General features: G+C 36.5%; 1 protein-coding gene across 1 annotated transcript; it reads right to left on the bottom strand.

Moving 5' to 3' along the window:
• Positions 1-1,068: 1,068 nt before the first annotated feature.
• LOC138336052 (uncharacterized) lies at positions 1,069-11,598 on the bottom strand. Its single transcript, XM_069285323.1, has 4 exons — positions 11,418-11,598; positions 6,288-6,438; positions 5,772-5,875; positions 1,069-3,886 (listed from the first exon to the last, which is right to left on the bottom strand). Exons 1-4 carry the CDS (start codon positions 11,476-11,478, stop codon positions 2,754-2,756), a joined length of 1,449 nt encoding a protein of 482 aa, XP_069141424.1. The 5' UTR covers positions 11,479-11,598; the 3' UTR covers positions 1,069-2,753.
• Between the last annotated feature and the right edge of the window lie 149 nt (positions 11,599-11,747).

Genomic DNA, 11,747 nt, shown 5'->3' with positions numbered 1-11,747 from the left:
AGTAGATCGGCACACAACAGGAACATACCACAGTCTCCAAAAATACAATAACCTTAAGTTACAAATCAATATAAAAAGAAATTAAAGCTGACCATTTCATAAAATTTGTACCAAGATGATATCTTTCAAAACTGTTCTGTTAAAAACATGGCAGATTTATTTGATAGATTAAATGACATGATGATTTAACAAATGCTATTATAATTTTCTGTGATATGTTCTTTCCAGATGCGTTGTGCTATTGTCGACTTGCTTTCCAACTGCAGTTCAACTGTTGTTTCGGTCATTTGATAAAGTAATATTATTTACAACGGATGGTAGGGTCTTTTTAAAACATTTATACTCAATTACAGATTAAACCACACATGTACTTGAATAGGGTTGATAAGAACATACAACTAAATTTAATATTCCAAGGTTACCTTAATTAGCTATAATGAGAGCTCATTCATATAAGTATAGATAATTATACCTCATTAGGCTTAACAAAAAAGTATGTTCTGTTTAAATTCCATTTAATCCCGTGAAATAAAATAAACAAACGTTATGATCTTGCATTAAACAGTCAGAAGTGATAGTGAAGACGATTATATTACTTGTTTTACATTTAAAAGTGTTACTTTAATTAGCCAGCCAATAGAAATGCTCGTTACAAACCATTACGATCTATAAAACAAGAGTCTTCAAAAGAGGACGGAAACGTAACTTTTATCGACTTCGAAGTAGCTTGATCAAATTGTAATCGTTTCCAAAAACGATTCCCGTCAGGTTGGGGAGGGAGGTGAAAATAAGAATACAATTAATTTGATCGCTCATTCAATGCGTTTTGACATTTACCTCTTTTGAGCTAGTATCGACTCTAGTATCTTCAGTAGTGTTTAATGATCAGTTTGTAGGTCTCATTTACTATTTTTCATTCGACATAATACCTCATTGTGAAGAACGGACGGACGGGCGTATGAATGACTTTTGTGTGTCAAAATCGCATGCAATAACCACCGAATTCATTTTATAATTGTAATTATAACTTTACTGCAAATATCTTAAGTTGAAGTTCAACTCAACATATATATCAATATATATATATACATCAAAGACTGACATGATATAAATATAACAGTTCTGTTTTTAATTAATAATAACATATATATAAAATTGTGTATTATGATTTATGTAGTAATAAGATCATAGACGCATACATGCACAGCCATTTTGGCTACTTAATGGGACTATCTGTAATGGCAACATCTCTATTCCGTTTATCTGCCCTTGTGGGTAGATATTGATTGTGACGTCATGTGTTTGCGAGCGTAACGTCATACTTTTCAGAGAAAAAGACGCAAAATTCGCTCACAGAAAATAACGTCACAATGGATACCTACCCGCAAGGGAGGTAATTCTGCAATATGGAAAGACGGAATATCCCAAAATGAATCCATTTTTGTTTTGTTTTATTCCCCCCACCTTTTATGCAGATTCATGGAAAACCAGCAGAACACTCATAAATGTATCATCAATCGGAATTAAAATATTGCTAGCGTAATCATGTTAATTGGATTGACAGAAATAATTATAGAAAAAAACCCGTACGTCTTGCTTTCAACTGGAAAAAAATAATTATATAAGCAGAAATCATTTTAAGCAAATAGCAAAGTGCCGTAAATGTCTCAAAAATTGCTAAAATCAACGTTAGGGAAGGTAATGCATTCAAATGACAAGAGTAGTTTTTCTTCAATCGAAATGAAATCTGTATAAAGCAATATCTGCATTAATAATACAAAAATTAGTTGATATAATTGATACAAAAAAGGAATACTTTGGATTGATACAAAGTATAGAATTGAACAAAATATACTTCATATAGCATTACTCTTTTGTGGATACGATATCTTGGCGGTTACCACAGTTACCAATCATAGAAGCTCGACAATAATTTACATGCTATGCCTAGTGACATGAAACTGTTTGCATACTGTGAGACAACTAACTTAGCGCGAGAAACATGTCGCATATTTTGTGGGCAATTTTTTTCATTATAATGAACCTTGTTCACTGCACATTACACTGAAAACGTCTTTACACCGCGAAATTAAGTTTCCGCCTAGGCTTTGATTTACAATACCGACGTGAATATTCTATACAACGAATAAAATGAAACGTCTATTGCCACATATAAAACATGAACAATTCTTCGAAAACTAGATGTGATGGGGTGACGAAAGTCATGGTTATTTGAATCAGAACACATGGCTAAGTGTTCCACATGTTCCACTAGAACACAGGGCTAGGTGTTCAACAGATGTTCCCAGGTCCATCATGGGTGGTATTTTACACATGTGAATCATGGATGGTATTTTATACCTGTCAAGGGTAGCAAGGCTATCATGGATGGTATTTAATACATATCAATGGTAGTTTTCCATGTAGAGATCATTTGCGTTTTAAAATAAATTCTCAGTAAAACACCTTCTTTCAATATATTAGATTCCTTGTGGAATAAGGCATTTCAAAATGGCTCCGTCCTATTCAGGTGTACTTTCCCAAGCATTAAAAGGAAGATTAATATTTCACAGCTTTATATCACATTGACGCCATATTCCATATTTATGTTCCTGTTGATGCGGAATGGATTTCGTCCACATACAAAATAATAATTGTTAGCATTAGCATTTGATTTATTGATTGATTTACTTTTGGCGCAGCAGACACAATCAGGGGAGATCAATCTGCATGTCTTTGAATGTTTAATTATCCTAATTAAAGAAATATTCATCAGGATCGGGTTCCCCAACGCGCCTCGTGCTTCTACCTAGGCCACGGTAAACAAATCCTTCCCCACCGCCATATTCATCCTCGTCTCTTACAGTGGCGCGATGTGACGCGCGATAATTTCCCCCATCTCGTACAACTGTTGCACGTGTTGAACGTCGCAAACGTGGAGAACCATAATCGTCCTCTCGTACTATTGTCCGGCGCGTCACCGCCGGGCTTCGGTCCAGTTCAACTATTTTGGCCCTAGTAGGTTCCTCATATGATCTGAATGCAGATTTGCGGAGACTACGCGCATAAATGTTTTCCGGCATTTGGACTGTTTCAATTATTCTAGCTGGTTCGGGTTCCATTTCGATTCGACGTAGTCTTGGTCTTTCCTGCTCTACGTAAACCATTTGAGGCTCTGGTTTTGGATGTTCAACATAGACCACTTCTTGCTGTGGAGTAGGAGGTCGCGGCGGATCAACATACACAACTTGAGGTGGTGGTGGTGGTGGCGGTGGGGGTGGCGGGTTCATCATCACTATTGGTGGAGGGGGAGTCCGTGGGCGTGGCTGTTCTGGGGGATCAATCATCACTACCGGAGCTGGAGGAGTAGGGATTCTTGGCATTCTTGGCGGTGAGACATGGACGATCGGTGTAGGTGGTCTCGGAATTTCGGGAAGCTCTGGCGGGTCAACGTACACGATTGGTGGAGGAGGTGTAGGGATACGGGGCAGCTTTGGTGGATCAACATGTATAATGGGTGCTGGTGGTGTCTTCGGTCTTGGAATAGGAGGAAGTGCAAGTTTGACAACAGGTGGTGGCGGCGTTTCCGGTCTTGGTAAGGGAGGTACTTCCACAACAAGGGTCTGGCGTGGTTGTGGTGGGGGCGGGGGCACCTCCATGAACACTATTTTAGGAGGTAAAGGAGGAGGTGGAGGCCCAACAACTGGAACTATTTGTATAGGCTGAGGAGGCGGAGGAGGCTGAACAATCACTTCCTGTTGCATCGGTGGAAGCATCATATGTTTAGGTGGCATAATCATATGTTTGGGTGGTGCCGCGATCGTCTCCATTGCCGGAAGTGGTTCCGGCGCTGGTTCTTCTACTTCAACAATCTCCTCTGTGATTACTGAAACAATATAAAGATTATTTAGTGTAATAGTAAAGCTGTCAAACATATAATTAATACTTAAATGAATTTGACATCTCCAGTTGATGTAAAGCTTTGTATGTAAACTTTCTCTCCAATATTTCAAAGGCTTATCGATTAGCTGTTAGTGGAAACCCTTAAAATGTGGATGGGTCTGTCAAGAGGCCAGAAATATCTGAGCCCGAGTGAAATGCTTTGATCAGCATAAGGCTTAAAGACCACGCCTATTGGACAATAACGTGACGTAACAATATATGCATCCTCGATACTCCAGGGGTTTCGATCACTTGCGATATCTACAACCCTGGACTATCTCATAGTAAAACTGGAGGTAACAGAACAGGACATGCAATTTAGTCTTTTGATGTACATCATAAGAGCCGTATAACGGTACACTGTGGTTGACTTTTATGGCTTTGAAGTTGGATGTCTTTCTCTTTGTAGTCTTCAAAGGAAATGTTTGCTTGACTGCGATTGGTTCAGATTTTTTCCTATGGGCTGCCTTCCGTTTTACTATTAGATAGTCCAGGGGTGTAGAGAACGTAAGTGATCGGAACCCCTGGAGTATCGAGGATGCAATATATGAAGTATATATCATCTATTTTGACGCATAACGACGTTGATGTGATGGTGGCGATGTTAAAATGTTTGAAAACAACTGAAAGTTCAACATTCTTCTTTTAAGTATATGAGACAGATATTCAATCATAAGTCTGTAAGATTAATATCTCATGATAAATTTTCTTGTCAGATTTTAGCTGAACAATAACTGCCCCGGTGACACACCTATGTAACGGTTTGTATTTAATGGATCTCTAGTGTCGCCTGGTAAATGTAGAAGACGGAGGATTAACGTTCAAACCGACATGACTTATGGTGACCTGTTTTGTTTGTGCGTACGCAAACTGGCCTTGGTAGACTTAATTATATGACACTTGGTATATCATCGATACAATAGTTTAGGAAAGACTATTTTTAGCGAGCAGCCATATGACTAACATATAACATCGTACTAACTTTCTGATCAACCAGAGTTACTTCCCTTCGTTTCACTCCGTCAGTCATTATTATAATGAAGGGAAGTAATTATGATAGATCAGAATACATACTTAATGCCCAACAAGTTGCCTGATTTCAGTTATACTTTGCTGATAATAATTTGTTTCTGAAATCAGGTATTTGAAGATTACGATTTAAAGATGCTCCACCCGACAGAGCATAAATAATTCATCATTTGAACAATAATTGGTGTTTAATCGTGTATATATATGCCTAATTAACACAAAAACTAACATAAAATAATTTGTTTTGTCTTTGGTGCATGCGCAATCATTACTTCATTTATAAAGAATTTTTTTCGGATGCAATTAATTATTTTTATTTTTAACTTGAATTAAATAGTCAAACTTTTCAATTAAGTAACTTTTTTAACTGAAGAAAAATACAAAATTGTCTGCTCCTGTTTTGATAGTGTAAATGTCAGCGGTGGAAATTATTTGGTTAATGGAAATTCTAATTCTATAAAAATGAAGATTTACTTTCGGTTGGTATCCTTTTCTCTATATTTTTATTAACGCATGTAAATAGTTTTAACACGATAGGCTTCATTGTATAATATTATATTAATTATTGTATTTAATGCCATCAAAAGTGAAAGTAATTAATACCAATTACAACCTGAAGTCTTATTTTCAATTTTTTAATTGTTTTAGAAGTTTTGGTGATTTATTTCAAAAGTTTTAGCGGGCATATTGAAGTAGGGCCATGCTAAAAAATAAACGTTTACAGGCATCAAGTTGGTTAATTTAAGTCATTTGGACTTAACCGTTTTAGCATAGAGATGTAATACAGGTAAAAATGTTACCTCGCCTCCTCCAGCACATGATATACACAAGGAGTACAATAACAATTATGGCTCCAATCAGACAGAGGACGGCCAGTAAGATGGCTGTAATACCGCCAGGGGAGCTGAAAATAAATCATAGAGGCCACATATCAAGGGTAAATTGAATTGTATTATATATTAGATATAACTGAATAGTGTGAATATATTTCTAGAGCGTTTTTCACTTTTTTAGTCAAGTGAAATTATCTGTACTGTAAACCAACGTCATTCGCCGCGACGGTGACTTAATTTCGCGTTAAAGCTTAACGCTCAAAATAATTTTGCGACATATGATCGACTGAGAAATGCTCGAAGTAAATCGCACGCGAAAATAAGAAGGTTTACAGTATATTGTATCAAAGTCTATCTAAGAAAATAATTCACCTCAAAAGAACAAACACCATGTTAACTCGCGATAAATAATATTTACTCCTTATTTACACATATATTCTCGTCGTTTATCATTGTCCTTCATTTTTGTTTTAGAATACTTACAAACTGTTACAGCAATATTCGTTAGGGGCGTCCCCGCAGCACATCAGCTCCCCATAGCATACACGGGGGGCCGTGGTGGACACTGCGATATTAGCAGAGTTCATGGTCAAGTACGTCACAGTCCCGCACTCGACATCTGCGTGCGCACCCACTGCAAGAAAATATATAAGCCTGTGTCAGATGTGTAAGAAAGTTTCATAATGATAGGGAAGTTTAACAAACTAGAAACTATAAAATTTGTAGAGAATTTTACATGTATTAAAGATGTTCCATCGCAGACAAATGATATTTTTTCTCTAATAAAACAGGAGCAAACGATTTAGTATTTTTCTTCAGTTACAAAACTTTACACCATTACAACCATTGCGCATGCACCAAAAGCAAAATCAATTTATTTATATTATTTTCGTGTTAATTAAACATATATTCTCAAATAAACACCAATTATTGTTCAAATGGTGAGTATCGTTTATGCTCTGTTGGCGATGGAGCATCACTTGAGCCCTTGTGGCCAAACCGACTTGTTACGATGTTCCTACATATTACCAAAAGCCCTCCATGATAATGTCGTGGGATTTAATGCAATGTGGTGCAGTTGGCAGAGACAGATATTTTTTTCTCTAGGGAAACAAAATATATTTCACTTCCTATATTGAAATATTACAACTGATACAGAATAGTAAGATGTGAACAACGTACATTCCACCCGCCATGATAGTCAATGTGACTATGTGGGTGTGTTGTTTGGTGTCTTTTTCGGCATGGATATAAGTGAGATAGCTTTATAATATGAACAAGAGTAGAGAAGTCTGACTACGATGTTAAGTTAAATACTACTTACACACATGCAATCCGCATTTAATGTTTTGAGCAAAGAACATTTAATTGTATGCAAGAATGATACAATTCAACAGCGTTTATTTTACCGATGAGAAATCGTTCCTAGCTAAATACATGTGAGTCGTTGGATATGACTCTCTCACATGTACCGATGACTGATACTGTTTGTCGACTATAAGACACTATGCTATTGTTGACTTTCTTCTTTGTTAATTAACTTTATATTTCTATGTTTAACTTTTAGTAACATCACTAACGTGCTACATATTTCGCCATATTTCCTACACTACACCCTCTATATTTAAACGTAATTATGTTCAACCACCTATGTCGTTAGTAAATGTTTCATCGATCAATTTGAGTTTTTATGTTATTTATATATATTTCCCCTGGACTACTACCGTGTACATTTGACACCTATTATACGTATAAATGGTCTGTGTACACCTTCAGGTGAGAGACATCCCACAATCTTACATACTTCTCGGGTGAGAGACTCGGGGTAATATTGCTGACTTCTCAGGTTTACTACCAAGTATATGGGTAATTACTGTGGATATGGATGGTGTAATAGAATTATGGAGGTGGAGGTAGATATTGCCTTAGCTATTAGTTAGAGTAATCTAAGATTTTTAGGTCTAGGGTAACTACAAAAATGTAGTACGAAGGTACTTACTGCATTTGTAAGTGTGATGTTGTCGTATTACGCCATCATTGCAGGAAGTTAATTGTTTCATAATACGTAGAATTCTTTTACTTTCATTCTCAATCATGCTAGAGATCACATGGAATTTCAGCTGGCGCAAATACCATCAGGGTGTGGTTTTTCTTTTCATTATTTAATCGCTAACTGTATATGATACCTTAAACATCATGTTGCCCACGCTATTTCTCTTAAGCTTCTCTCAAACACCCAGATTCACATACCTTTACTATCTTAAATATGCAAATACATAATCATCTATATACGCCAAGATCTTCACTCATTTCCGCACCTGTCTTAGGGCCCTGTAAGGTCCTAAGTGCACTTTAGTGATATACAATAAGTGATAGCACAGACCATTATATCTAAACTTTCTATGTAGGATGCATTAAATATATGAATGTGTGTCATTTTAAGATGGCTTTTTTCACATTTTTGTAATTCATGAACAACAAGTAGTTACTATAACAGTCGTGTAGTGACATAAATTCTACATTTTCTATGACTGCCTGTTGGTGGTGTAAGCGTGATTTAGAAAGTTCAAATTTCACCGAGTATTCAGAATAGCATATTAATGTCGAGAATTTGACATAATTATTTGTTTAATTAAGTTAACGACCTATTTACAGCTAGGGCCATGTACGGATGGCATCCCATGTATGCAGTGTGTTGCGTGTATGAAGTGCGGGTGCGTGTTTTGGGAGACTGTAGTATATTCGTGTTGTGTCTTTGTGTAGCGGAATTCTTGCCCTTATGTATGAACAAGTTCCTATCGAATACCACACAAATGCATGCCGTACATTTTTATATAATTCTTTTCAATTCAAAAGACAACTTCCATGTAAGTCTTTCAGTCATACTTATAAATTGTATAAGACAGACATATGAAGTACGATAAAACAAACAATAACAATAAAACAAGTATATACTGTATAGAAGATAAATTTCGTGAGTGGTTGATTTTTGCTATATTCGCGTTTTTTACTGAATACCGCGGGTTATAAACAGCCGCAAAAATATACAAGTACAAGTACAAAATTATCATATTAACAGCGGAATTAACCTCCGTCAGAATGTCCCTTAACGGAAACTGCGAAATATTGACCCCGATAATTTTAAAACCCTATTCAGTACAAGTTAAGCAAAAAACTACGACTCTAATGAATTCTGGAACGTCATACTAGGGCCACATAAGATAGCGAAGTTCGCTTAGAATAATAAAGACTTGTAAATTGTCCGCGAAATAGGTTCAGGAGACAAACGACCTCGTGCCTAACAAGTTGTGACGAGTAACAATTATGAGTGAGCCGACAGTCGCCTGAGGACTGAAACGTGATCCTATTGTTGAAGTTGGGGGCGATAATTGTTTAATTCCTATAGAAAATACACTGACAATAAAATAAGCAAGCGTTAGAACGTCAATAAAAACAGATTCCAACGGTAGATATACCTCAAATCTAAATATATTGCCTATTAATTTAAATGTTTCACAGTCGAAATTTTATTGAATGAAAATAATTTCTATTGTTGACTTTTTTCCGTATCAAATTGTAAAATATTTGTATTTCGATTTCGATATGTTGCTATTTTCTCGATGATATAAACAAGTGTATTTTCATCGAAAGTTGTACTTATCACCATGCATGAGTCAACAGAGGAAGGAGACTGCGTGTATTTGAAATCGATGTTATCCCCCTTTCTTTTCCCCTTTCTCTCTGTTCTCACTTTTTATATTTACCTTATCGATTGAGACCATCTGCAGGAAACTCACAAGTATATTAAATCTGGATTTCAGATATGTTTTTGACCTATTTGAGCATGTACAGTGCATGAAATGGGGCACATACGCTACGTTCGTTACAACGCATTTTCGCGTTGAATTCGTTACAACGCATTTTCGCGTTGAATTTGTTCTAAAACCTTGTGTAAACATATTTTTATAAAAAATGGATTTCTCGCCACATGAATTTACGTGTATATGGCAATATTCTTTCTTCACAGACAATGGTAAAAAGACAATGCCTAATTCATTGAACGCATTGTGAATTTGCTCTCTAAAAGGAAATACAATTATTCTTATCTGAGATTATTAAGTTTTCATTCCGTAAGCCAAAGAGCTTTTATGATTAGCCACTCTTGTACAAGATTCATGATTCATGTACAGCCGAATTTCGCCAAGTACCAAGTAAGTTTAGTGTGAATCGAGGACAACATTATGTTTTTGTGATAATACTTTCACTATGATAACGTAACCTTTTCGGTTCAGTACCCGTCCTTGACAATGAATATAACATTACAACTAGAGGGGATAATCAGTGGGGTAATTCTGAGGTGGTTAGTGTATGGAGAGCGGGTTGAGTATTGTGTTGTGGGTCACAGATTAGCGCCGGCTTTACTACACTCGGTCGCTGTGGCACGTCAGTGCTAAATCCTTGTCCGAGGTATGTCCTTACCGACATGCGGAATTACTGTTGGGGTGAAGTTCTGTTGTGTTGTCTTGCTGTTTTTCTTATAGATTATTCAGGTTTTAAATGGTTTTAATTTGGATCTGTTATGGCGGAGCGATCTTAAAATGTACATGTGGTAACAGAGAAATGGTTCTTGGTGGTGAAAATATGTGTGGAGATTTTGGGTGTGGTAAAACAGTCACATATAAACAGAAAGAGATGATATAACAGCTGAGAACACGAAAGAAAATTTTGATGGATTTATTTACTTAATTTAATTTTCTCGCGGGACACTTGTTGAACAAAATATTTTAACCGCAGTTAGGTTGTGTTAGAATGTATATAATTACAAGGCTGCATGTTAGGAAGCATTTAATTCACAGCAAAATAAAATGAAGAAAAAATATTCAAGGTTTCATGTTGCAGTAACTGAATCAGGTTGTGATGAAGAAGTTCGCAGACATGTGTAACCCAATGCTATCACATTTTCAATGTTTATGCAGTTTTTACTCTTACAAGATGTAACTTCAGTGTTCCTTAGAAATAAGTTCCTGCTTCGTGACTGAATGCGTTCATGTGTAGAAGAATGTCGAGACACGCATTATCTCTCATCATATCATGAAGGAACTGTAGTCGTCTGTTCTAGATCCAACACAATAGACATATAGGTCAGATCTAGTGAACAAATGCAGGGATGAATGTCACGGATAAAATTAGTATTGACCACTTACGACATCCCACAGGGTTAGAATCTCATCCCGTGGGTACGGATTATATAAAAAAAATATAATTGTGTCTTTTTTGATGTTACGGCGCCACGATGGAGTATCATGTTTTTATGGGTGGGTGGTTATAAGGACTACCTACTCAGAGGATAGAATACCACATGGCAAAGATTACATAGTGGAAAAGGTTTAGTCGCTTATAGGTCATAAATGACAACTATATATATATACAATTTGGCCATAAAAAGACTATTTATACACCAGAATTAGATACATACATTGATTAAAAAGATCTGTAGATGTTTCAAATAACAAAAAAACTACTAATAGGAAACATAATGTTTACATTCTTAACACCCGGAATAATTAGTGTAAATATAACTGTTGACTGTCTGGATGCGTTTGATACACTTACTTGTAGCTAGCGTGAGTATAAGGGCGAGGGTTGCCCCTCCCCTCCCCGCCATTTCGGCCATCGGAGTCCAAGCAATTCCGGGGTATCCTTTTACCCACCCGCTCAACGTATCACACCCTCCTTCGGTGTTTGGACGTCACGCCCCAATGCGTCCATCTTAGAACAGGTTTGCCGGGCTAAACGTCACGCTAGAGTGACCAGGTACACCCCGACTACTATATATATCCTTTTGTTGATTTGTTTCAATTGTATTCAACACAAGCTTTAAATACCTCCGGTCACAATTTCCCTTCATCTCGACATTCTTACTTCAGGTTACGTGAAATGGGT

Source organism: Argopecten irradians, chromosome 12 (genome assembly GCF_041381155.1).
Source record: "Argopecten irradians isolate NY chromosome 12, Ai_NY, whole genome shotgun sequence".
NCBI lineage: Eukaryota > Metazoa > Mollusca > Bivalvia > Pectinida > Pectinidae > Argopecten > Argopecten irradians.
The sequence above is the reverse complement of the archived record's forward strand: the minus strand, read 5'-3'. Positions and strand labels throughout refer to the sequence as shown.

Coding starts and splice junctions, on each gene's coding strand:
- LOC138336052 (XM_069285323.1), bottom strand. CDS start 11,478: ATGGCCGAAATGGCGGGGAGGGGAGGGGCAACCCTCGCCCTTATACTC. Junction 5,876..6,287: donor GAATATTGCTGTAACAGTTT/GTAAGTATTCTA, acceptor ATTTATTTTCAG/CTCCCCTGGCGGTATTACAG. Junction 3,887..5,771: donor CATGTGCTGGAGGAGGCGAG/GTAACATTTTTA, acceptor ATATTGTTTCAG/TAATCACAGAGGAGATTGTT.